General features: G+C 49.8%; 1 protein-coding gene across 2 annotated transcripts; it reads right to left on the bottom strand.

Annotated features, from left to right (window-relative positions):
• Positions 1-1,062: 1,062 nt before the first annotated feature.
• On the bottom strand, positions 1,063-25,826 carry STRA8 (stimulated by retinoic acid 8). 2 transcript variants are annotated; one of them, XM_065884063.1, is made up of 10 exons: positions 25,720-25,776; positions 19,071-19,268; positions 15,194-15,269; positions 14,458-14,542; positions 11,912-11,913; positions 11,642-11,666; positions 10,367-10,652; positions 5,865-5,938; positions 4,232-4,343; positions 1,232-1,306 (listed from the first exon to the last, which is right to left on the bottom strand). In XM_065884063.1, exons 2-10 carry the CDS (start codon positions 19,260-19,262, stop codon positions 1,232-1,234), a joined length of 927 nt encoding a protein of 308 aa, XP_065740135.1. In that variant the 5' UTR covers positions 19,263-19,268; positions 25,720-25,776. The 2 variants fall into 2 exon arrangements, with proteins under 2 accessions (XP_065740134.1, XP_065740135.1); XM_065884062.1 differs by lacking the exon at positions 11,912-11,913 and having other exon boundaries at positions 1,063-1,306; positions 11,480-11,683; positions 19,071-19,295; positions 25,720-25,826.
• Between the last annotated feature and the right edge of the window lie 1,778 nt (positions 25,827-27,604).

Here is a 27,604-nt window from a genome sequence, read left to right as displayed (position 1 = left end):
GACTTAACCTGCATGTCAGGTTCTCACAGGGACATGAAACAGTCAAAGCATTTGAGAGGCCTTCAGTGGAGCGGAGCCACTGTTGTTATGATATATAAACTGTAAACAGCCAGGCGAACCTGTTCTCTATGCATCCTCAGTGGATTAGTCAGGATTCTCTAGAGAAACAGAGCCAATAGGGGGTGTGGGTGTGTGTATACACATACATGTCTGCAGAGAGATATATACATGTGTCCACACACACACATACATATATGGGGGTGGTGGGAGGGCAGGGCAGGGAGAGAGATTGACTTAAGGAATGGACTCATGTGATTGTGGAGGCTGGCAAGTCCAAAGTCTGCAGGGTAGACCAGCAGGCTGGGAAGAGTTACAGCTGGAGTCTGAAGGCAGTCACTGGCAGAATCCCCTCTTCCTGAGGGAGGTCAATCTTTTGGTCTATTCAGTCCTTCAACTGATTGAATGAGGCCCACCCACACTATAGAGGGTAATCTGCTTTACTCAAGCTCTACCGATTTAAATGTTAATCTCTTCTAAAAAAATACCTTCATAGAAACACCTGGAATAATGTTTGACCAAATACCTGGGTACCATGGCCTAGCCACGCTGACATACAAAATTAACCATCACACCCAGTGTACAGGCCCAGGGACATTTATGCACTCTTTGCCCAGGGGCCTCACCAGAAAGCACTCAGAACACTGTGGGATCTGGCTTGGACTCCGTTCAGGAGTCTTTATTATCAGAAAAAGCAGATGTAGCTGATTCTACCTTGATGTCCTGGAGCACAGGGTTGAGGTCAACACTGTTCCTGGGCTCCTAGAACATGCCGGATGTGTGGTAGACTCCAGAACTCTCTAGAACCCATCAAAACAATGCCCTGAGTGCTGCAAGTACCTGGTGTCATGGGACAGATCCTGCCTGTCCTGTTCTTGAAAGGCTCGTGGCCTGGGCCTCAGGTGCATCCGGTACCCCCTGAATAGGAGCACAGTGGGAGCAGGTGTGTGCCCTGCAGCAGGCCAGCACCTCATACCAAACAACCCTGAAAGACTGACACGGGGCCACACTCCTCTTAAATACTTTATAATAATCAGAAACTACAACCATCAAAATGCTTTCAGGACAGCCCATTCCAAAACGTCCTGCAAGGCTGAGGCAGGGGCAACCTGGGCTGTGAGCATTCAAACTTGGAGACTGCCCGCCCTCCTTCACCCCTCCTGCTCCCACTGCATCACAGATCTTCATCGTCAAACGTCTCCGTGCACCTCAACATTACTGTCTCATCGTCGAAGGGAAGGTCTGGTTCCTGCAAAACACAGGTAGAAAAGGATTCAACTTTATTTAAGGGCTCTGGGCCTCAGGCAGAGGAGAAGGCCCCATCATCTCAGACGTGCCCCCCTCCCTCTGTCTCTCCCCCACGTCTCTTCAGTGGTATCTTCTTCTCCAGCTTCCAGCCAGGAAGTTAAAAGCAATGGGGGGCAGGGAGTCCATTTCTATTTCACTCCACTCAATACTCTGTCATCTCCAGAATGGCTTCTCCTGGATTCAACAGAACTGACTTCTTTCCTTTCCTGGAGATTTCTGGGATGCCGTAAGAGAGACGGGGGCAGTCTTAAAGCTTTATCCAAATGCCCTCAACAGAGGATGGTGAATTACACCATTATGCACCCACCAGCTATTTAAAAAGAAAAAAAAAGGAATGAGATCCCTCTCTATCCGTAGGATAAACTGTTTTAAAAGGGCAAGGTACAGAGCAATGTGTATAGTAGGCTACCATTTGTGTTTGAAAGATTACATAAATATCTGGAGAATACCTTTGGATGGCTGTACAGAAACTGGGCATGGTAATTGCCTTCAGGGAAGGGAATGCGATAGTAAGCAAGGGACAGTGGTAGGCGAAAAGACTACGTTTTCTTTGTATATCTTTTGGTAACTTTCGAACTTTAAACCATGTTCATGGGTTAGCTGTTTGGAGATAATTTTTTAAAAGAAACAGCGCTATGTCTGTTTAGCAAGGGTTTCTCAGTCCCTTAACAATGACCCCAGCCAACCTCTCTGACTCCCCATTACCTCTTCCCCTAACCGTACATTCCTGGGTTTATGTTCTTCCTACCTCTCCGCACCCCAGCAGAAAATCAGCCCTGTAATTTGTTAGCCCTGATGGTTAGGGGTTGATCCCCTTGGGCCCCGGGAAGCACCCCTAATCCAGCCAACTATCTTATAAACATGGGACCTGGTCCCCAGGGTGACGGCCAGATTGGGGGTGACTGCAAATGAAGCCTCTCCAGCTCTGGAGAACGGTCCCCACCTGCTGTGCTCTACTGATGGGGGAGGGGCGCACGAGAGCCAGGGGATCCAAGAGGGGGAACAGCTGGTAGAAGGAAAATCACCCAGACCCGTTGTTCAGGGTGAGGATGCGGCAAAGGTTGAGAAAAGTGGGAGTCGGTGCATAGTGGTTGCCCAGAGGCCAAGCGTCCTGGGAGGGAACCACACGCTGGAGTCTCTGTCACACAGAGTGCTTGAATGTCATTCCAAGTGTTCTACTTCCTTAAGCCTCTGAAAACGGTGATGAGGCATTTTTAAGCTGCAGATTTGTGAAAGCACTAGTCTGTGAGAGGTGTTTGCTGGAATTGGGTGCTGACATGTGTTGAGTGGTGTTCCCTCTAATTCAAATCCTCCTGAAACCTACTGGGAAATAGAGTCTGTGCAGATGTAAGATTAGTTAAGGATGTCAAGCCGAAATCATCTGGATTCAGGGTGTGCCCTCAACCCAAATGGCTGGTGTCCTTACAAGATGAGAGGGACGGAGAGATACACAGCAGAAGGCCATGTGAAGACAGAGGCAGTGACTGCAGTGATGCAGCTACAAGTCAAGGGATGCTGAGGATTGCTGGGAGCCACCAGGAGCTAGGAGAAGGCAAGGAAGAATTCTTCCCTAGAGCTTTCAGAGAGAGCATGGCCCTGCCAACACCTTGATTTGGCCTTCTGGCCTCCAGAGCTATGAGAGAATAGATTTTTGTTGTTTTAAGCCACCAAGTTTGTGGTAATTTGTGACGTCAGTCCTAGGAAACCAATACAGGTACTAATTAAGTTTCATCCAACCACCTCCCATGAAGCTGATAGCGGGGGACAAACGGGGAAGAGAATGCAGTTGCCCTCTTTACAAACCATCTACCAAAGCCTGAGGCCTCCTGCACGAGGGCAGCCTGTTCAATATACAGATTTCTGGGGCTGCATCTCGCAACACTGGATGGGAATCTTGGGTGTGGGGACATCAGGAGTCTGCATTTCCAATGAGCTCCCAAGGCGATTCAAGTCTGAGTACCTCTGCTTTCCATGGGTGCTCCAGCCCTGCCTGTTCTTTCTTTCCTGCCATGTGTAGAGAAAGGAAGCAGGGGAAGCAAAGACTGTCCCATCGATCCATTCTCAAGGCCTTGGTAAAGTGAACTGACTTCACTGTGTCGAGAGAAAAGGACACAGTGGTCAGAGCCGGTGGCCAAGGGTTGGGAGGTGGAGAGCAAAGCGCAGGGAAGGGCCCTGGCTCCAAGTGGAGATTCAAAGTGGTCTTGGCAGAGGGAAATGAAGGGTTAGCGGGAAGAGGGCCCCATGGAAAAGCTGTCCGAATTATTTGAGACATTTTCACCCCATCACTTACCTTTTTAATGAACAGGTATAGTTTTGCTAAATTCGTGAGATCATCAATGGCTATGAACCTGAAAGGGCCTGTCCCCTTGGCAGCTCAGGCGTAACCCTCTCCCCCCGTGGAAGCTCCCAGGAAAGGACCTTCTAACCAAGACCCCCCACGGTGCATGTCCCCAAGGGCTGCACAGTCAGCTTTTTGGAAGCAGAAATTAATATCCTTCAAAAGCTGGCAGCAAATACTACCCCGGGGTCTCCGAAGACGATGAAACGGCCCGGCCTCTTAGAAAGGTATCAAGGAGTCACACAACACGTAGGAATGCCTGCGAAGGGCCAGGCCCCTGAGGTCTGGTCCCGGCATCAAGGGACTCCCAGGCTCAGGTCTGCCCTGAAGAGCATCCCTCTGTCTCTCCCCTCCATTTCCCCGGACATCCTCCGTTTCACAGGAAGCATTAGGCTGAAGTCAACCACCCGTGGAAGAACGTCCCCCCGCCACGGTGTGAACTGGGGGGGCTGTAGCCGGGTCTCCCTCCAGAGCCCTTCCCACCCTCCGAGGGGAAGTGAGCCAAGACCTCACTCTGCTCCGTCCTACCTGTTTGAACTGAGTGTTAACACAGCAAAGGCCTTTAAAAAAATTGACGATCTGCAGGTAGAGCTGAAACTTCTCCTCGGGATTTTGTGGGTTGCAGACAGCCAGCACGGAACTGACAGCAGAAAGGAGGAAGAAACAGCAAACCTTTAGAATCCTAACGTTTTACCTCTGTTTGTACTCACTAAAATATTTGGATTACAGTGGGAGCCAAGCACTTTGAAGCACGCAGCCGAGCCCTCCATGGAAGGTTTGCATGGCCCCAGTTCCAACATTGTGTCTGGAACGTGCTGGGAAAGTGAAACTACAGGGAGGCAGGCCCGCGTGCCTAGCTTAGTGTTCTGAGCTGTGGCCTGTGGAACAAGGAGCGAGATTTCCTCTCCTCCCAGAGTCAGGCTCGTACAGCAACGCCATACGGTTCTGCTCCCACCGGTGGTTGCCCAGGCTCAGGGGGCTCAGGGCACGATCAACATCAGCCCCTTGAGATGCCTCCGCTCAGGAGGTCTAACACAGAACACGGGCCTGGCGCAGAGGGCAGGCTGCTTTGCAGATTCCTTTCCTGCTGCTTCCTGGGACAAGGGGAGAAGCCTGCCAACAGGACCGTGAAATCAGGCCTGGACAGCTGACTTCCTGTTGGAGTGAGGTCTCACAGTCAGCGTGAGAACCCCTGGCAGCAACCCCTGCCTTTTCTAGGGAAAATAGAAAAAAAAATTTTTTAATTGGTTTTTGTTCCATCAGTAGAGTGGGGAGTTCCAAGTACACTTTGCCCACTTTTCAACAAAATCGTCTTCACAGCCCAAGCCCAGCTCAGAAACAGGAGCGTCTGTCTCCAGCCAGTTTCAGCCAAATCAGACTCCACACACAGCTGGGAAGAGCCTGAGTCACCAGGGAAAAGTGCTTTGAGATTTTGGGCAAGTCTGGCTGGGCTGGGGGCGGTGGGGTGGGAGCAGAGGAGCAAATGCTGTCCCCTGACCTGCCAGCAGGCGGCCAGGGCTCCAGGCCGTAGCCACAGGCCTCCGGGAGAATGGACATGTTCTTTGGGATCACAAGGACATGAACGTCAGCCTCACTCCCAAGGCAGAAAAACTAAATTTTGTTGCTTCTTTTTAGCCAGCTATGCAAAGGGCCTGTGCCTTCAGGCTGTAAGACCACAGCTTTTCAAAGTAGCAAGGGAATTTCCATCCTAAACTTTCTTTCTGAGAAAACACACCTGTTTTCTTTTTTTAAAACAAGCTCCTTCTTGTTTTAACATCTCCCCAGATGCTCTTCTCACTTCAGGGCGTCAGCCATCCCCTCCTCCCCTCCTTCTACATCCTTCCCATCAGCACTGTGAAAAGCAGCTTCTCCCCTTGTGCGACTCAGAGCCCAGGGCACCGGGCCTGTTTCCACGTTGGCCCCGGCTCTCTGTGGCCCAGAGCCCCCCCGCCCACCTCCTGGACCAGACCGACTGCTGTAACCTGCCCATGGCCACCTCACCCCGGGGAACAGTGCAGCACAAGCCACCTGGAGTTGATAACCTGGTGTGTCTCAGCCCTGGGCCACGATGAGAGGCTCGTAAACACCCCAACAGGGGTGCCCATGCACACACACACTTACACACTCATATACACACACAGTCTCACACCCCCTTCCTCACCCGGAGCTAGATGTACTTGGAACCTCACTTTTGTCCAGGAAACTTGCCACATCGAAGGCATCTTCCAAAAGGATCTGAAAGGAAGCACAAAACTTCATGTGTCAGAAATACCCCTACACTTTGACGTTTGCTCTGGGCGGCTGGGAGAGAGATGCGTAGAAAGCCTCTCTACCCCTCAGCCCCAAATGGGTGCATGTTAAAGCTGAGGCCCAAATCCTGGCTCTCTGCTTGGTGACCTTTCCAGAGGATGAGTATTAAGTTCTTGCCCACCCAGAACAAACTCCCGACCCCAGAGGTGGCTGAGAGACGGGGAAGCACCGGGGACCATGGTCTCATTTTAAAGAAAGCAGGAGCTCAGGTGCGAGATGCAACAGCCAGAGGTGAGCCTCAGTTTACACTGGAAAGGGCTCATCTACTCCTCCCGAGGGGCAGAGACTGTCTGAGCCCAGGATCCACAATCTAGCGGTTTCATGCCAGGGCAGCTGGACAGAGGTTAAGGGGGCTCTGGGGTTAAGCTGCAGGAAAGCCGAGTCCCAGCCCTGCCACTCACTAAGCTGTGACTTAATTTCCCAGATCCCAAAGGGAATCACAACAGTGCCTACCCATAGGGATGCTGTAAGAATTAAATGATGTATGGGAAGCACCTGGCACAGAATAATGGCTCAAATACGCTAGCTATCATTGAACACCACGTGCTTTGTAAACGAAACACAGGTTCATCTTGGAAATTGTGGAAAACAGAAACAAAGTTAAAGTCACTGAGAAACAGTCCCACCCAGAGATGTCCATTGTTGACATACTGATCTGTTTCCTCCAGTCATTTCCCAGGGCATATTATAGCATAGATTTCCTAGTTTGGAATCTTGCTATTTAGAAAGTTCTCAGTTCTGCTTTTTAAAAATTTGTTGACAAATATTAAATATTCCATGGGAACATGATATGCACTTAGCATTGCAGGATTTAGTGAATATACAGGATATGCTTGGTTAAATTTGAATTGTACATAAAGAATGAATAATTTTTTGGCATACAAATGTCCCAAGTATCGCATGGACACTCTTATATGAAAATTTTAACTAGCTGTGCTTTTTACCCCTTCTATATGGGAGTCAAGAGGGCATTCTCTGATCCTAGTTGGCAGGTTCTAGCAGGTTCCCCAGGGTCTCCTCCCCTCTTACCTGGGGACACATTGCTCTTTGTCTGGGGGCCTTCTGTCTGCCCTTCGTGTCTTTTATTTTTAAGCTTTTTTTTTTTGATGTGGATCATTTTTAAAGTCTTTATTGAATTTGTTACAATATTGCTTCTGTTTTATGTTTTGGTTTTTTGGTGTCAGGGCATGTGGGATCTTAGTTCCCCAACCAGGGATTGAATCCGACCCACTGCATTGGAAGGCGAAGTCTTAACCACTGGACTGCCAGGGAAGTTCCCCACTTCATGTCTTACAATTCACTTTCCCGGAACTGAATTCCCTGGGACTCTGGAATTGTGAATTGTACTCCTGGCTTTCTGGACATTTTCTGGTGTCCTTCTTTTTGATATCCCTTTGGTCACTTCAAAGAGGATTTGGGAAGGGGTCACTGAAAGGCCTGGGCTCCTGTGTCCATCAGCACAGAAGCCCATTGTCTCCGTGTTCCTCCCCAGCAGGCCTGAGGCAGGGACGCAGGACCTAAATTCCTTCCCTCAAATCAATCAGCCCATCACAATCACAGGCCACATACCATCCTCACCTGTGCAAACCCCTCTCACAAGCCAGCTCTTGGGGGCAGCATGGCCAGGCTCTGAGGTCCTTCTGGGTCACCCAGCACACTTACGGGGCCGCACCTCTCAGAAGTGAGGGGCCCTGTCCACCTGATCCCGAGTCCAGGGGTTGGCCCCAAACGCAACTGTTCCACAGCAGAACCTCTCAGGTGGACCAGGAGCTGCAGAGGTTTCACTGCAACTCATTTAGAAGCCACAGCAGGAGTAACTGGCTCTGTACCTACCCTATAACTGTCATCTGTTCCACTCACCTTGTCACTCAGCCCTGGCCTGGCCCAAGCCTGGGCACGGCGTTGCAGGCAGAGCCCTGCTCTGGGCATGGCTAAGAGACTCTGCTGCCAGCTTCCCTCAACACCAGAAGAATGTGAGCCCTTAGCCCTTCCTGAAAAAGCCCAGACAAGCTGCTTCCGTGATTTGGAGACATTGGATTCTGAAGTTTTCTCTCTGGGTCTGCTCCTCCTTGAGGAAAGGTTTGTGCTGCAAACACGTGTGCAGTCAGCTTACAGTTTGACAGAATTTTCAAGCATTTGACATACGTTTTCTTTTGCCTTCTTTGTTGTGGGACCCCAGGGCCAGGCACTTTGAGGCTACAAAGACATCTATCCTGGCTGATGCTTGCCTTGGGTTGAGGTCTTTTGGGGCTGGTTGGCCCTGCTTTGGCCATTATGGAGGAGAGCTCACATCCTCTCATGGTGGACCCAACATTCGTGGATAGATCAGAAACCATAGTCCAGTGGAGTGGCGAATGGGGGGTGGGGACGGGGCATGGGTGGTAGCGGTTGACTGTGGCACATCTGCCCTGCGAATTCCCTCGACTAACACCCGCAGTCATCAGTCACCTGGGGTGCTTGTTCAAAATGAGATTCTGAGCCACCCCCTTGGGGACTCGGATTCAGTGGGTCTGGGGTACTAGCCAGGCACCTTTTTTTTTTAAGATTTATTCATTTGGCTGCCTTGGGTCTTAGTTGAGGCATGTGGGATTTTTTTTTTTTTAAGCCTATGCTATCGATACTATTCCTTATTTTATTTTATTTAGTTATTTATTTTGCGGTACGCGGGCCTGTCACTGTTGTGGCCTCTCCCGTTGCGGAGCACAGGCTCCGGACGCGCAGGCTCAGCGGCCATGGCTCACGGGCCCAGCCGCTAAGCGGCATGTGGGATCTTCCCGGACCGGGACATGAACCCGTGTCCCCTGCATCGGCAGGCGGACTCTCAACCACTGCGCCACCAGGGAAGCCCTGGGATCTTTAGTTGAGGCATGTGGGATCTACTTCCCTGACCAGGGATAGAACCCGGGCCCGCTGTCTTGGGAGCACAGAGTCTTAGCTTCTGGACCACCAGGGAAGTCTCCAGGCACCTGCCTTTTAACTAAACTCCACTTGAGAAGCATCAGGGGAGATCACGGAGGGTAGAGCATAAACAGGTGACCAAAGGGCAGAGACTTGAAAAACTCTGTGATGAAGGATACAATGCTTGAAGCAGGAACTATGTGCCCTGGACAAGTCCTGCCACATGCTAGGCCTTGTCTGTGAACTGGAAAGGCTGGACAAGGTGACCACTGCTCTCCAGGCCTGGGCCCTGGTGGCTGGGAAACCTCCCAGAGAATCGGGCCTCCAGGGCTGGCCCCCAGCATCAGAGGCACTTGGAGGAGGTTCTCTGGCTCTAAGACTCCCCAGAGAGACACTGGACGTCCCCTCCAAGGGACCACCCGCGGAGGAGTATTTGGAAAGTCAGGGCAAAGCAGGGGTGGGGTCCATGGAAGCTAAATGTCCCGCAAAGCACTAGACAGGCGCGGAGAGGAAAGAACTGCCCTCCCCGTTAGACAAGGGAGGGCAGATGCAGCCGCATGTGGTAGCAGCAGCCTTCTGAGGCTGTCCTAATTCTGGAAGAGCAGCTGAGGGGCCCAGTTTGAGCTCAGCGCTGAGCTGACCGCTAACCTAACGCCACCCAACGCGCTCTGCGTGGCTCACCATGGCTGTTCTCGCTGCTTGAACGCGGAGAAGCACATTTACGGCAGAGGCGTGGTTGCCTCCTCTGCGTTCCGCTACGCTCTTTGGGGTGGGAGCTGACCTGCTCTCAGGGATTGGGCCTGATTGATCCTATCTCGATTGCTCATTGGCTCAGTAATCTGGCAATCTGGCCAATTCCGGCCAATGAGAGGGCAGGAGAGGTATGGTGCAAATTTCTGGGAAAGTTCTTCCTTGACCCTTAAGAAGGAGGAGCAGGGAATGTTTTCTCCTACCTGGTGTAGAAAAGGAATAACAACTTGATTGCTACCAGCTGCCGTTCCACAGTCACCACATGGGGTGGGGGAAGTGGGGTGGGGAAGGAAGGTGAGATGCCGGCCTTGAGACGAGGCAGAGCTGGCAGACGGGAAGAGCCCAGTCGGCGGCGACGACGCAGGGAGACGAAGCGGAAGTCCTCCTGCCTCGGGCCCTCCCTGGGTGTGCCGAGTACATTTCCTCTTGGTTTAAATAGCGAGTAACTTGAAGCCGAAAGAATCCTAGTGCGTACAACCTTCTAAACCTTCTTTTCTGTAATCCCCATGGAAAGGCCAGGAAAGTAGCAGGGGAAAAATAACTGTGGTTCTGTGGTTGCGTATATAATGTCGGGAAAATCAGAAACTTACCGCGCGCGCCAGAATCCAAACAGCACCTCCAAGTTACTGTCTGACCCGGGCACCTCCCTGGCATCTCCAGGCAAAGGTGATGCCCACCCTCCACCCCACCCGTCGGTCCGCTCACCTCCTCAGGGGTGGAGACGAGCGAGCAGCTGGCCCCCTGGCTTTCCACTCCGCTGTCCTTCACGCTGCCCTCGGCACAGGCCGGCTCCTGACAGGCCCCCGCGAAGCCCAGGAGGCCACTGTGCTTCTGCGCCCAGGCGTGCTGGAGGCTGGCCTTCCTCTCCTCGGAGAGGGTCTGCCACAGGTGGGAGATGGCCGCAGACATGATGGGGAGGGTCACCTCCTGCGAGGAGACGATCCCGTTCTCAGTCAGAAGGTCCACCGTCTGCTTGTAAAAGTTGAGGTACCTGCAACAGAAAGGTCAGCAACTCCCGGACCTGAAGCCGGTGGCCCGGGGTCCCGCCCAGGCCGGCTCCTCGGGATCCCGTGGTGGCGGGGAGAGGGGAAGCGAGCACAGCACACAGGCCTTGCCCGCGCTGTGCTTCACCAGGGACTCAGCCTCACTGGCCGCGGCCTGCCCTAACACTTGCATGCCGAGTAGAAGCTATCTGGGGGGCCATAGCGACTTAGCTTTGTGCTTTGGGGGTCCCTCCCCAAGTCCTCCCAGTGCCCCCTGTGAAGCTCTCTGCCGGACAAAAGAGAGGACGGGAGGCAGGGCAGGCTCAGCTCTCCCCCCAGGGGAAAACTGCTTCAAGTTTAGAGCCCAGATGTGTGCAGATATGATATGACCTCGTTTTAATTTGGAAGCTGTGGAGCGAGCCTCCTTCTACTGGGCCCGCCCCTTCCACATGGATGTGGAGGGCCTCAGGTTTGTGGAGGAGCGGTGAGGGACAGGGGGAATCTGAGCCATCCATCCACTGCCTTTCTTACTCCAAGATTAATTAGTAAGGCTGCTGAAGCAGACCTGTGGTGTGTGTGCAGCAGTGGGGGTGGCTTTAGCTCTCATATCCCACCCACAGGCCCCCCAAAGTCACCCCAAATAAAGTCAGTCTAAGGAAACACAGTTCACGTGCTATGCAGATGTGGCTTCAGGACTATTTCTCTGGCTCCTCTGCCAACCTCATCCCTGAGCCCCCGCCACGTGGAAATCCTGGAGCTTCCATGACTCGGGGCCTGCAGGACGCCCCAGGTGGAGCACCTGTCCCCCTCCCCACAGAGGCCCAGCTCTTCACACCGTTCAAATTCCAAGAGGTCTGGCAGCAAGGTGACTGAGGAGTTGAAGAGCTCCGCGTTTTTCTCCTCTGCCTTCTCCTCCTCTGCCTCGTCGTCTTCCTCGTCATCGTCCTCCTCCTCTTCTTCCTCCTCAACCTCCTTCCCGACTGCCTCGATTGGGCGCCAGCTGTTGGAACCTTTCTGATGAACTGTATTTAATATCAGACTGGGGAGGAAATGGAAACAAGGTAATCCCTCATGAACATCAAGACTGAAATTCTTGACACAGTTTTAGCATATATAGACTAAAGAAAAAAAAACCTATATGATCATCTCAATAGGTGCAGAAAAGCATTGGCAAAATTCAACATCCATTCATGATGAAAACTCTCAGCAAACTAGGAATAGAAGGGAATTTCCTCAGCCTAATAAAAGGCATCTACAAAAAACCTACAGCTAACATCATATTTAACAGTAAAAGACTGTTTCTCTGCTAAGATCAGGAATAAGACAAGGATGTCCTCTCTTACCACTTCTATTCAAAATTGTGCTGGAGATTAGAGCCTGTCCAGTAAGGTGAACCAAAGAAATAAACGGTGTACAGATTGGAAAGAAGAAATAAAACTGTCTTTATTTGCAGACAATGTGATTATCTATGTAGAAGACCCCAAAGAATCTACAAATATGTGACCAGAACTAAGGAAGCAAGGTTGCAGAATATAAGGTCAGTATACAAAAACCAATAGTATTTCTATATACTAGCAATGAATAATTGGAAATTGAAATTTTAAAAAGTACCATTTACAATAGCACAAAAACCCATGGTTAAATACTTCGGTTTAAACTAAAACTCCATCTAGAAAAGAAAAAAATGAATAAGTTGGGCTTCATAAAGTTTTTAATTCTGCTCTTCAGAAGACAGTTTTGAGACTGAAATAACATGACACAATTTGGAAAACCAGGACTTGTACCCAGAATCTCTTTATACTGATAGGAATAATCCCCAAGGTATCAGATTGAGTTAAAAAGCAAGTGTGCCAGAAGAAAACATAGGAGAAGTCTCAACCCCTTTTTCTCTCTCTCTAATCTCAGAGTGGAGGAAGTCTTTCTATTCACCCAACATCAGGTGCCATTATAGATGGACAGATTAGACTTCATTTTTGCATGGACAAAAGAAAAAACAGAAACATTGAAACCAAAATAGGAAAACAACCAACCAAGGTACAATTGTTTGGAATCCATATACTAGAAAGAGGGCTAATTTCTTATGATACATAAAGCCCTTCTACCACTAAATAAGAAAAAGACCACCAACCCAACAGGAAAATGGGCAAAGAATAGGTTAAAAAAAGCTCCCAGGAAAGGAAATACAAATGATCCTGAACAAAGGCACTTAAGTTCACTCATAATTTAATTAATTAATTAAAATATAATAATTATAAAATGTAATTAATCTATTCCTCTGCTGGTACCACAGTTTTAATTATTGTAGGCTTATAATAATTCTAGTGAAAAAATCCTCCCTAATTAATATGATTCTGAAAGAAATTTAGTCATCCTCATGTGGATAAGTGATACAAGTATTAATAAGATTTTAGTATGTGATAGTGGTCGTATGTTAAATCAGGAAGGAGAGGTTGGCTTATGTAATAAATGTGGTGGGATCAGTAGCTAACATCTGCCTCACTGAGATCATCTCCCAGGCTGATTTCCAGGTGGGGCTAGTCTGATTTGTAAAACGTGGCCACAAACACCCTGCCACGTACACTCAACACACACACACACACACACACACACACACACGCACCCCACTCTTGCTTCCGCCCCCCGACGACCAAAGCAGTGCAGAGTGTGATTATAGGTGATCGTGTCCTTCTAATACTTTTCTGTATTCTCATGTTGTCTACAATGTGAATTTAATTTAATAATCTATCATTTTCCCCTGATTATTTCCCTTAGGATATAATAATACACATTTATTGTTTTAAAAAATGGGAAAATACAGAAAAGCACAGAGAAGAAAATAAAATTCATCAGTAGTAACCCCACCGAAAAAAGAGGAAACAGCATCACTTCACCTCGGCAGGCTCTCAGGAGGTTCTGACAGTAAGCAGTTCACGGTCCCCTTTTCAGAGTGAGTAAAATTGTTTATACACGTACTTCTGTGCCTTTTGAGAGGCCAGCCTGAATGTACACTGTGCTGGGCACGCCCTGGGGCCACCAGAGGTGATGAGGGCCCAGCCATTGTCCCTAAAGTCCAGGCCGCTCTCGAAGCAGCTGTGCAGGATGGTGGTACAGGGCCTGGGTCATCCTTTGAGAGCACAGCAAAGACTAAGTCTACAAAGTACACATCAAAAAGTGCGAGAGTTAAATGTTCAAAATGAGATCATAAAAGTACGAGAAAGACATTGTTCGTATCAGCCTCTCTTGTCTGACTGTGACATTATAAAGGAGGTTCCCCTTTCAGCATCTGTGACACCTGAGTGTACTACTTTTCCTTTCCTCTCTGAAGTTCAGTTTGGTTTTTCTCAGGTTCCTACGAAGCTTGGAAAGTAGGCAGAGATTTGGATTTTCATATATATCCTCAATAAAGCCATTAGGTGAGTTTCTTTAAAAGCTATAACACGATATGAATACTATGATCTCATTTCTCTACAAAATAATGTGCAAAATGAAAAAAACTAGGATATTCATTAAGATTAACATTGATTTTCTTTGAGTGGTGAGATAATATGTATTTTAATTTTCTTTTTTGGGCATTTCTGTCTTTTTGACATTTTCTGTTAATAAGTAGGATTTTCATAATCGGGAAAAAATCCAATGCATGTGATTCGAATAAAACAGAAAAGAAATCTCTCCAGCACAAGACTGTTCTAAACAGGTAAGCAGCACCTCTTCCTCGGTTCTGTGTTCTGGAGGGGAAAGGTGGGCTGTGGAGCTGTAGCAGCACTGTGGTAGTAGAACAGCAGATTCTAGGTCTCCTGTGCTTGGGTGTCTTACCTGGGATTTCTAGAGTACATGCTGGCATATTCTTCCTTGACCTCCTCTAAGCTGTTTACATTCCCATCCTCCAGGTTGAAGGATTCTATGAGGGAAGTTGAAGTCAAGGGTCACACAGGATAGTTGGGACTTTGTCCAGTCTCTCCTGCCTTTCTGGCCTGGGTGGACCATGGGTGGTCGCTGAGCCCACCCAGGTTCAGTGTTAGGGAGTCAAGAGCCGAGTTCCACGTCTCCTTTTAGTTGTGCGGGGAGAGCACTAGAACAGGGGAGGAGTTTCTTGAACTGGACTTTCTCAGTCAAGACACGGAAAGTATCCCTTTCAGAATTCGGCTTTCACTAGCTTATGAAACCCAAATTCCCAGCCAGCCATGTCTCCCAGCCTGAGTGCAAGGAAGGGAGACAGCTTCTGCCCTTTGCTTTTGAGTTGGACAGGCCCCAGTCCACTTCTCTGGCCTCTCTGACCTGAGGAGGTCAGGCACCCTTCAGCAGCACCTAGGAAGGAGCTCATCATGCTCACACAGCCCGCTGACATCTGTCTGTCCTGCCAGACGCTAAGCTCCCTGAGGACAGGGTCATGGGTCTCATCGTACCCCTGGCCCAGGTGCAGTGCCTGGCACACAGTAGGCTCTCAATAAATATATGTTCACTTGGCTTAACCCAATCTCCTTGTTTTCAATAGAAAAACAAGCCAGCCCTTCCCTGGGAGGTAGAGGGGTGGCAGGAAGGGATCTCTCACCTTTCAGCTTCAGCAGAGTATCCAAGGATTGTTCCAGTTCCTGAATATGATTCTTCGCCTTATTCAAAACCTGCCACTGAGGACAGAGACAGACAGTGCGGAAAAGCCAGGCTCCCACCACAGAGAAGGTTTTGCGGACACAGGAGCCCCTTTCCTGGCCTGAAGCCACCCTCCCTCGGGGGCAAAGCCCCAGTCCTTGACGCTGTCGACAGAAAAGGTAGGAAGTTTGTTCTGATCCACAGAAGGCATGACATTTACTTTGTATTCTGGAAACGGTTCTCACAGAAATATCAAAGTATCTGGAAACAATTAAGCTGAGCTCAGCAGACAGCTAGGGTCGCACACTACTGTATACGCTACGTGAAGTCGGCGTGGACGGTGACGGCACAGGTGGCCTGATGGTCAGAGCTCCAGGCGGCACGAAGGCCAATTAACTTCTGCTCGCTTGTCCCAGTGTGCGACCGGCAGGTTAACATTAAACGTGCTAATATTGTTTGTTTGCTAAATGCGTACAATCTAGTTGATCTAAACATTTATCAAGTGCTCTGTCAACTTGAACTCTGAATTTCCTAGTCTGCAAGAGTAGAATCACAAGCATTTCTGCCCTCACTCCCTCCCTCCCTCCCTTCCTTCCTTTTGTACTGTATGTAATATTACTACCGTCAAAATGGTAACCGTAAGATTATTCAAAAGTGAGAAACGCTAAATGTTGTTTATTATGCAGACACCCGATGCCTGTCAGGAGTCCCACACCTTCATCAGGAATGTATGAGGGCAAAGCTGTGTGCTTAGCCCGGGGACACAGAGTAAACAGGAGAGCCCTGCTTTCAGGCCGCTGACATTCTAACAGGGAAGATGAGCGTGGAAACAACCACTAAACGCACAAAACACATAACAACCGCGTGTAACAAGCACTAGAATTCAGTAAGCACCGCAAAGGGCTGTGGGAACGCACGGCAGCGGGAGGAGGGACCCATCTAACTGGAGGGCTCCATGGAGCCGGGCTTCCGGGCAGCTGAGCTCAGCTGAGCCCCAGAGTATGCATGGACTCTGAAGCGCTGGGGGACGCAGGCCTCGCTCAGGGAGCTGCGGAAAGAAAGGAAATGGGGAGGTGGTGGGAGAGGATGCCACACCAGCCAGGGGCCCACAGCCCAGGGGCTGCCATTCTAGACTCCCACTGCCCTGGCTGGTGCACAAGAAGACTTGAGGAACCTCAAAGCACAGCACTCTGAAGACCCAAAAGACAGCGACAGGAGAACACAGTGGGCTACAGGATCTCCTTTAGAGCAGGGGCCACCTGCTGTCTTACACCATCTGCTGCCCCTGTCCCACCCCGGCTTCAGGATTATACCGTTGGGTCAGCAAGGACTCTGTCCCCTCTTCGGACACGAGGGGCTGACAGGTGGCGTGAACCTCAGGCTTGTTCTCAGGGTGAGGCGAGGACTTTCTAGTCCTCTGGTCCAGGCTGGTCACCTGTGTCCGCACAGCCGGGCCACCCCACGCTCACCTCGCAGTCTCACTACGTCAACGGGACCAGCACAGAGCCAGGTAAGCCAGGTGCAATTCATTGAAATTCTGTTTCTAGAATGGTTTTGGCAGGCTGATTTTCTTAGGACCTTTGTCTGGGTTGAATTGTGTTCCCCTAAAAAAGATATATTGAAGTCCTAACCCCCAGACTTGTGAGTGTGACCTTATTTGGAAGTAGGGTCTTTCTAGAGGTAATCAAGTTAAAAAGAGGTCATTAGGGTGGGCCCTAATCCAGTATGACCGGTGTCCTTATAAAAAGGAGAAATTTGAATGCAGAGACAGACACACACACACAGGGAAGACAATATGAAGACACAGGGAGAAGACGGCCATGTAACTGGAGGGATGGCTGTGTAAGCCAGGGAACGCCAAGGATTGCCAGCAAATGCCAGAAGCCAGAGAGGCAAGGAAGTCTCCTCCCCTAGAACCGTCAGAGGGAGCACGGCCCCGTGGACACCTTGATTTTGGACTTCTAGAGGCCAGACCTCTGAGACAATACATTTCTGTTGTTTTAAGCCACCTGGCGTGTGGTATTTTGTTTTGGCAGCCACAGACAACTAGTAACACCTTGCTACCACGCATACGTGCATCTCACTCCTGTAGAACAAATCCTTTCTCCGTGGACATTACAAATGCAAAATTGAGGGTTGTTCCTCCAGCACGAAAGAGAAAGAACGAGAGGACAGAAAACATCTGATTTCCAGACCGCCCTCTGGCTGTGCCATTCCAGGCAAACTGTCTAACTTTCTGGAGCCTCACTTTCCTAAGTGATACTCCTAAGTGATACTAACATTCTAAACCACATACGACCATGCTATGTTTTTCATGCTACTATACTGCAGAACTCCACAGCAGGCCTCAGGAAGCCATGACTGTTGTCCCTGTTTAACAGGTGTGTTAACTGAAGCTTAGCGAGTAACCTGCCTCACGTGCACCGAGGCCAGTTAACATCCAGGCTCTCAACCACCACGTCGTGAGGTGTGAGTTTTAGGGGCTGCAAAGGGTTTTCCTCTAGATTCACTTCCACTCCTTACTGCCAGCCCTGAGTACCTGTTCTTTCTTCAGCTGTGCTGCAGTCTGTGCACACGTCTTCACTGGCCAATGACAGGGACTTTGGGGTTTTCGTCACCCAGGGGACACAGAGCAGAGCTGTGCTGGACAAGCTCTTTGCTGAGAAGCCCAGATGTGGACTCTCTCTCCCCACCCTCACCTGAGTCCCGAGCCCCTGCGCCTGGCTCAGCCAGGGAGTAGCCCTCCCCATACCTCTCCCGCTACAACTCAGAGCCTTCCAGAGGAGCATGTGGGACCTCTGTTGATATTCTTCCAGCCCCAGTTGGAGCCCTGCACGAGGGCACTCTGGGCGCCTTCCTGGAATTTCCACAGAGGCCCTGGCCCTGTGCCCACTGAGGGGCTCTTCTGTGTGCCTGCCCTCAGCAAGGCTCCGGTGCCAGCTCCGGAGGCAGGATGCTCTCACCCGTCAAATGGTCCCTCTCCATAAGTGCAGCTCTGCTGAAAGCACCAGCCCAGAGGGAAACCTGTTGTCTGGAAGCAGTTGCAGGGCATCGGTCTGGTCCAGAGAGATGGACGGGGAAAGAAGGCCAGGTCTGGAGCCCGAAACCAGGCCTCCTCCTGGATCTGCCACCAACCAGCTGACAGGTCCTGTCTGGAGTCCAGTTCCCTCCTCTTTTTTTTTTTTTCCCCTCCTCTTTTAAGAGAGGGTGGGGGGACTTGAGGCTGTCGGGGACCTCTCCCCTGTCGGAGACCTCCTAAATGCTTCCTGCAGTGATACCCACTCCATTCTCCCACCACCACCCTAACCCACCCGAACCTTCTGTGCTCCACCAGAGGCACTGATCAGCAATGAAAAAGCTGCATAAGAAGAAAGGCAAAATTAAGATCAGGAAAAGATAAATGCCTACCTGGAGAGCCCTGTCGCCTAGGGAAAGACCTGGTTGATGCATGAAAACTGAGAGGCACACATGGGCATGTACTGGGTGGTGTGCTTTGGGGTATGTGTGTGTGCTTCGGCTGAGGACATAGGGTCTGGGCAGCTGCTAGAGGCTCACCACTGCCCGTGAGAGGGATGGGCATTGCAGTCACTGGCTCACCGGGCCTCTCGGGCTGTCACTTCCCCTCCAAGGCCAGGCTTGTCTGCAGCAGGTAGGTAAGGCCCGGCTCTCAGGCTTTATCCACATGCAGCAGCAGACAGTGCCATGAGGGGTCCGCAGCTGACCGCTGACCCAGCCAGGCCGCAGCCCTCGGGGGCGGGAGCTCCAGGCCAGTCCCCATCTCGGCTCCACAATCCCTCCATGCGTGGGACCTTTTCCTCCCTACCCTAAGGTCCCCGTACCTTTGAGGCTGTGAGATCAGAGTGGGAGTAAACGGTCTTCCTGAGGCTGTTGAAGAGCCCTGCCAGGGTGGCTCGGTGGCGGGCCTGGGACAGGCGTCTGCGGGCCACCCGCGGCTCGACCTTCTGCAGCTGTGCCAGGGACCAGGGCATTGCTCTGCCGCTGGGGTTATTGTCTTCTCCAGAGGTCTCCATGAGAAGCTGCAACGTACCAGGCTTTGTTTGGCCCTAAATAATAAAGATACAACATTAAAGAAAAAGGAAAGTGGATTGAAGCAGAAAGAAAGGGAAACAACTCCCAAGTAAAAGGTCCCAAACCAATGAGTCTAATCGATGACAGATACACAATAAATAACAGATGATACAAAATCTGTTATTGAAGCTCGACTCCTAAAACACAAGGTGCTCATATCTGACTTACAGCTGAAGGGCACAGCTGCTTTACACCAGGAAGTCTCCAGGACCTTGCAGGTACTCACCAGACACTTGTTAATTGACCACAGTGGCCAAGGAGAGCAAGCCGTACCCTGAGATCGCATTCTTTACAGTCTGTCAGAGGTGGAACAAGTATGTGTCCCACCCTTTGAGGTCTTTCCTACTGTGAGAAGGCACCCCTCTTTGAGTTGGGAAGTAGTTACACAGGTTTATGTAGTATGTGAAAAAAATCCATCAAGGTGTATTCTTTAGATTCGTGAACTTTTCCGCATGTATACTGTACCTAAAAAAGAAGAGAACGCACTCTTCTACATGTGAAAGCAAAAAGGTACGTGATGGCAGAGAAGTGGAAGCTGGTTTGCCTTGAACTGCTTCCAGTGGGTTCTGAAAATGATCATTATGTTGTCCTTGGTCACATCTAACTTTACAAATCAGGAGCCCTTCTCTAAGAGAGGCGGTTCTAAGGCTGATAATGTAACGATTTTAATAAAAGATTGAGCCATGGATGGCTCTGCCAGCAATTTGAACAGGGGGCTGCATTGTCATCACCTCTATACTCGCAGGAGGTACTCAGCACTGGGGTTTGAGTGAATTACGATGGGAGTTCTCCGCGGGGCCCACTCTCCCCTGAGCACAGTTCTGCTGGGCAGAGACAATGCGTGACCTGGGTCGGTTTTGATGTATGTCAGCCACCTGGCGAGACCAATGAAAATACACACGCCCAGGCCCTGCCTTAGAAACACTGGATGTGCATCTCCTGGGGTGGCCCAGGCGTCTGTGTAGGTGACGTGCTGCCCAGACGATTCTGATGCTTTCCCGGTTGAGCCACGACTGGGGCACAGACAAGCAGCCCCTCTCTCAAAGCACCTCAGCTGACAGCAGCTGGGAGCAACATCTCCTTCGAAGAGGGAATATCAGGGAAGGAGGTGGAAGAAAGCTTTCTCACTAAGTTCTAGGGGGAGAACTGGCCACAGAGACCACGAACCCAATGAAGTAATGTGGGATTTTAAAACGTCTTTTAGGTCAGACAGCAAGTCTCCTGTCACCAATGTGGTCTTCACTAGGGTGTCCACTTTGCCTTGGTGTGCTTCTCAGGACAGTGGTGGGAAGATGGTAAGTAGGTGCCATTTTTGTTGCCTGCGCTGGTCCCTTTCAGCTCCTGTAACATTCATTCCCAGGAGTTATGCCATCGGTGTGGGGAGGACAGCCACAGAATCACAAAGGCCCATCCAGCCCGAGGGCTAGGTTACATCAGAGGCCACACTTTTATAGTCTCCAATTTCCAGACATCAACAAATCTTTAATAGGGAGTGAAGTAAAACAGTGAAGGTTTTGAACTACCTACAGAAAAACAAGAAACTTTTGAACCAAAGAACATAGGTCTTCTTTACCTGTTTAAATTAAAGAGAAATGCACGTGCATGGACACCAGGGAATTTAGGTGGACAAATGGAGGAAAAAATACCAGGATCCTCCCAGCATCTCAAATTCTCTAGTAGTCTAGGAACAAGAATACCAAAGGCCTTTGGGCTTGTGGGGAGTCTGGAGTTCTCCCAGTGCCCATGCTGATAATTTGGGTTTCCTCCCAGGCTTCTACCCAAACACATTCCTCAGGAAATATCTGGATGGCTATGGGGACTGTTGAGTCACTGAATAAGGCTGCAGCCCTCTGCCTCTCCCATAGCCAGCAGACACTCCCATTACTTGCTGCCTCTGAGGGCAGCCTTCTCTGCCTGCTGCTGGGGTGAGGATGGCACCAGAGCATCTGCCCAGCTGCCGGGTGCTGTGGCCTCCATCTCAGCCTGCCTGTCTCGGGCGCCCCAGGTCAGGAGCTGGGAGATGGGAACACTGCAGTAAAAGATGGGAGATGATCCTTCCATTCTGCTTTCAGTGGGGAATCAAGCCAAGGATCTAATCAAGATGTTAACCTTCATCAGACCTTGTGCAATTTTAAATATCCTATTCCTAGATGTTCCATCGTGCTCTCCACTAGGGATGATTTGCTATGATCCCCCAAAGCCATTCTTTCCAAGTTATCTTTATTGACTTGCACTGTGGACCCAGCAGGAGCTTAGGTGGATACTTTTCAGACAGAGCCTCCTGTTACAATAATACAGTTGGATCTGTCCCATCTGCATCTGTGATCTGTGTGAAGGGGTGCTCGCCCAGGACAAGTACCACAGAAGTCATGTTCTTGGATGCGGGAGGGGAGGGCAGGACCCTCCTCTGCCTTCTTGCAAGCTTGGCTCTTTTGCTAGGAATGGGGGAATTAACGGTAAAAATGAGATCAATAAGCGATCTTTTATTTCAAAACAGAACAAACCTTTTCTCCTAAAGGTCCTACGCAGATACAAAGTGTGTTAAGGAAACTGTCCCCAGCAGTAGACATTACTGCCCTGCCTACCAACCCCTATTCTGTGGCCCATTCTCTTTCCTCCTACCGAGAATGCCTCCCTGCCCCCAGTTTCTACCTCTCTAGAGTCAGCTTGTCCTTCAGTTCCCAGTTTAAGTCCCAATTTCTCTGAGAGGTTTTTCAGCCCCAGTCCACACAAATTTCTCATTTCAATCTTGTTTTGCCAACAAATCGGTACGATCCTTCATCAGGATCCATGTATCCAGCATCTAAAGTGTCCTTCCTGGGGTGCATCAGAATAGGAATAACACAGGATAGCATTAAGAGAAAACATTGGGGGCAGGAAATAATAGCGAGTTCAACCCTGACCCAAAAGACCTCTCTGGATCTTAAGCATTTACAATCTCATGAATTTAGCTCTTGACAAGGTTCACAGTGAGAAGCACATATTTGAGAAGCTGAAAAAGAAAAAGCCTTTGAAGGTGATCCTGGCCCATTGCCATGTGAGACAGGTGGGGAGGGATTATACAGGGGCAAGAACCTGGGTATCCTATTCTGGCTCAGGAAACGGGGCATGTTTGGAGGGTGAGTGTGAATTTCCGGGCATCTGAAAGGTGTAAGAATTGGGCGAACTCAGTACAGGGATAGTTGGTGGAAGGGAGCTAGTCCTACAAATCCACGGTGGGTAGGATGATGCAGGGATGCTCCCAGAGATGGTACCCGACCAATGAGATGAACCAGTGTGGGAAAAGGCAGGATGGATTATAGATTGGCTCAAGACCTGGGTTGTAACTCTTTGTTAACCAGCAATGTGACTATTTATGAGCCAAGAAACCTGAAATCTTAATTTCTTTATCTGGATAAAGGAGGTGAAAAAGTCCTCAACTAGATTATAGTTTAAACTTTCCACCCCTGGAAGGTCATTGTCACAATTCTGTGACTATCCGGAACAAGGGCAAGTAGCACAAGCCGCTCATTTTCCAACAGAAGTGGACGAAGGAGCATACAACAGCATGGGAAGCTGCATGTGAAGGAATTCTGGGGACTGCAGCTCCGTAAACAAATGTTTACTGGGCACTTTATGCAAAGCCCATTCATTCTGAGGGAAACTGGGGCCAAAAATAATATTAGCCATTTCAGAATGGCCATAACTCTGATATCTTTTCCTTTCTAAAAACTTTTTACTGTGCTCAATTCTGTTCATTAGATCAGCCTGCCAAGCGTAACCTTCAGTCTCACAAAGTTAGAAGACAGCTTCATTGATGCATTCTTCTAAAAAGGCATTTTGTGAAGGTTCATACTATCATGCCATAATTTTTATCACCTCTCATGTCTAAAGCAAAGTATACTTTCACTACCAAAGACTTTCCAATTAAAACACCACTTAGTACCCATTTAGGGCTGACATTTTTAAAAACTCCCTAGGCTGAACTTTCAAAAACTATGACTTCACCCTCTCCAAGGTTCAGAGTAACTTTCAATCATTTTTTTTTTGCGGTACGCGGGCCTCTCACTGTTGTGGCCTCTCCCGTTGCGGAGCACAGGCTCCGGACGCGCAGGCTCAGCGGCCATGGCTCACGGGCCCAGCCGCTCCGCGGCATGCAGGATCTTCCCGGACCGGTGCACGAACCCGTGTCCCCTGCATCGGCAAGCAGACTCTCAACCACTGCGCCACCAGGAAAGCCCTCAACCATTTTTAAGCATCAGTCTGCAAAACATATGAGTGTGATCCAGTCTCATTAGCAAACCCTAAGCAAACGCATACAAGATACTGGATAATGTTTTGCAACCCACCAGCAGCTTCCTTTGGCTCCCTATGCTTAATAGATCATGTAAAAAGAAAATCCAAAATCAGTCTCAGAAATATGTAGGGTGTCAAGATGACATGTACAAACGCTCCTATTAAAGTCTGGACCCAGACCTAAATGTTCACCTGTTTGGATCCAGGGTCTTGAATCAACTGCATGTACATAAACACCCAAAAGGACAAGTGCACCTTTATGGAGGAGCCAGCCGGCCGGCAAGGTGAGACGGTCAGCCCCTACCCTCCACAGCGTTGAGTCGACTCTCACCCTCGGAGGCAGATGGGCACCCAGGCACACGACGTCCCCACTCCCGGAACACGCGGGTTGCCAGAAGGCTTGACAGCGGTGGCAGCGGTCACCGGCCTCGCGAGCCAACCAGAGTGGTGACCGTGTCTCCACCCGGGCCAGACAGACCCAGCACCTCGGCACTGGTGCAGGGACCAATCGCAGTGTGTCTCCAGGCTCACAGCCAATGGGGACGCGCGGTGGCCAGCCAATGAGGGTGCAGGCAGTGGAACAGTGTAACATTTTGTCTGAAGACTACACAAGAAGGCGGGGAGAGAGGGGGAGGGGCGGGGCTGAACTTCTCACCTTTGCCCGATGGCTCCTTTCCAAGCGGAGGCCCAAGGGGCAGGGAGGGGATACCTCTGTCATCTCAGGTGCCCCAAACTGCTTGTATGTGCCCACAGAGAACTGAACGGATGTCCTCCGACTGGGTCTGCCCACCTGACCTGGAGCCCCAGTATCTTCATCCCTCAGATGGGGCTCTGACACCTGCCTTACGCGGTTATCCTGAGACTTAGAGAAGAGGAGGTCAATAAAGGGTCTAGAGCGAAGGCTCCCTGTCTCAGGGGAAAAGATGAGAGCATGCAGGCGTGAGGAAATAGAGCATGCAGGCGTGAGGAAATAGACGCGTAAAAGGGGGAACCCGGGAATGATGTTTTAAACTAGGGAAGAAGAAATGGGGGTGGGGCTTAAGAGGGGCTGGGCAGAAGAGGCCTTTAAAAGAGGGGATCAAAATAGCAAGAAGAAAAGAGAAAAGGTGCTGACTCTTTGAGACAAGAGGAAACATATTCTTCCAGCTTAGGGAAAAAAATTCATTTTACCCCAAATATAGATAGACTCATGTGTCTAGGTTTTTTTTTTTTAACATCTTTATTGGAGTATAATTGCTTTACGATGGTGTGTTAGTTTCTACTTTATAACAAAGTGAATCAGTTATACATATACATATGTTCCCATATCTCTTCCCTCTTAGGTTTCTTTTTGCTTGAATTCTTGCACCCCTGAATGTTTCAGGATGTGGTGTTCCCATGCCTTCAGTTTTACCCTAGGAAGCAGCAGCCAGACCAGGTGCCCCTTGCTGCTCTCTGACCTGGGGCAAGCTGCTTCACCCCTGGGCAAGGGTGAACCTGAGGTCACACAGCCTCGCTGAAGCAACCTGGGCCTGGTGGCGCTCAAATTGGGGTTCTGATCCAGGATGCACCTCAAAGTGGCCGTGAGGATCACAAATGAGTTCTACCTAAAGCAGACAAATAGGGCGCCTGGCACGCGGCGGACACTCCTGAAATTCAACTTCGGGTCTTTGTGGAACATTAAATTAAACGTTGTGTTATGTAGAAAGAAACTGCCACACGGAAAGCACCCAATAGGAGCAAATTCTCCTTCTCCCTTTCAAGGTGAATGTAAAATGTTCATATTAAAATCAAATTCTGCCTAGGTTGAGGCCCTGTCCCCGCTGGCTGTCCATGACCCAGGGTCACGGAGGGTCCCTGAGGAATGGCTTTTCTCCCCTCCCCCACTCCCTGGTTTCTCTTCCCTGGGAGCAGAGGGCATTCAGGAGTCTGTGTACCTCTGTCTTGGAGGGCCTTACGTTTCCACCGAGAGGGCACACAGAGGTCCAGGAACCAACCTGCCTGGCCTTCATCTAGTCATCCCCGCCCCCCATCAACCACCAACACACACTCAGCTGCCTCACTGGATGAGGCCCACTGGGGAGCAGATCTGCACCCAGAAGAAATGCAGTCCTGGGGTGGGATGTTGCTAAGAGGGTTCCTTACCTGCCGCAGCCTGATTTCTTTATAGAAAATGAAGATCTCTGGTCCACTTAAGTCAACCTTCCCCGCAGCTGTGAGGCAGGAGGCTCTGCTCATGAACCCTGGGACCTCCGGGTGGTCTCTCACCAGCTTTGGATACAATCAGAGTTCTCCACGGCAACAGCCAAGGACACCCCATCACCTTCTGACCCTGACCCCTCCCTCCCAGTACCAGAGATCCTGCCCTGTACATGCCTCCTCAAGGTAACATAGATCCTGCCCCCAACGCCAGCCCCCTAAGTAGCATAGATTCCGCCCTGAAATACCCCTGCCCTCCACCAATCTGATAGCACTTCCTCCCCTCAGATCCAGCTCCACACCTGTCCCAATGGGGAGCTAACATTCTTGCATTAATGCCAACCCAGTATGGCCACCCGTGTTCTGTGTCCTCGGCCTTAACTTTCTGGTTGGAGAAACAGCCTTCTTCACTTGTTCTCCATTGTTGGAGATGACGTATTTAAGATCATTTAAAAATAAAAATGGAAGAACTGTGGTTCAGGCGTATCCAATGGAGCCGGGTGGCCATTGTGGATGTGGTTTCAGACACATTCTTGCATCAACTCCTGAATTTTCTGAACTGTCTCAAACTCAAGGACATCATCAGCTGCTTTCAAAACAATATCTGCTAGCAGCTGCCAGTTGCAACCTTATGGTCTCAGGGTCTCCCCTTGTAGCTATGCAACCATTTTGGGCCCCAACCAATCCGTGCTTAACAAGCACCCTTACTTCGTGCCAGCTCCAATCCTAATTCTTGGCAAACAACTTATTTAATTTTATGGGTTTTGCATATATAAGCCTCCTTCATTTTGTGGTCCGGTGGAAGACAATTCAAGTGCTTTTTGAATCTGTGTCTCCTGGACTACAGTCCTCATTTTGGCTCACATGAAACTCTCCTCTATCCCTTATTATAAATTGTTTATTGATTATTTACATCAACATTGTTTTCCATCCATTTCATGTGATGAAGGGCAGGGGGTCTCAGACTCTATCTCCTCCAAACAAAATAAGAGTGATGGATCGTGTATTGAGCACCTACTATGTTCCTAATCCTTGTGGATGACCTTGTGAAGCGTCTTCTCTTGCTCATTTTATAGATGGGGAAGCCAGCTCAGAGAAGGGCAGTGACCTGCCTGAGGTTTAAACACCTAAAGTTCTCACTGGTCTTCTGCTCACCACACCTCCTTGGGTGGCATTTAGTGAAAGGAATATTAACTATTTTTGACCAGAGAGAAATTTGCACGATTTTGTAAGTTTCAGAGCAAAAGACCCTCAGCTGTGAACTGAGGTCTGTGGACAGTAGCTTATAGGGAGGGATGAGGAAGGCAGAGATCCATGGAGAGGTACATTCTCTGACTCCAGTTAGGAGCTCCCAGCACTGCTGCTAAGAGGAACCTTGGATGCAATCTCAGATGGGCTTTTGCCCTCCATTTCCTTTGCACAAGGGCAGATTCTGGCTTCCAGGAGAGGCTGGGAATATAGTAGGCTCCTTTATGGGGAGCAGGTATTGCTGGGTCAGCATGGCTGGGCACTTTCTGCTGTAGAAGAGCAGATACATGACTACCAAGACATGTCCCAGGGTGAGAGTACCCATCCTCCCCTGACCTCCAGAGTAAAACTCCCAAAGGCTCAGGGCCTGTCATCACGACTCAGCGCCAAGGGACTTCCTTCTGGGGTTTCTGTTTTAAGGGTTTAATGTATATGAAAGTGTTTTGAAATGTAGAAAGAGCTATACAAATACTGATATAGAAAGTTGAGGCTTGAAACTATAAAATTCCTAGAAGAAGACATATGGGAAAATCTTCATAACATTGGTTTTGGCAATGATTTCATGGACATGACACTGAAAGAA

Source organism: Phocoena phocoena, chromosome 9, assembly GCF_963924675.1.
Source record: "Phocoena phocoena chromosome 9, mPhoPho1.1, whole genome shotgun sequence".
NCBI classification, from domain to species: domain Eukaryota; kingdom Metazoa; phylum Chordata; class Mammalia; order Artiodactyla; family Phocoenidae; genus Phocoena; species Phocoena phocoena.
The sequence above is the reverse complement of the archived record's forward strand: the minus strand, read 5'-3'. Positions and strand labels throughout refer to the sequence as shown.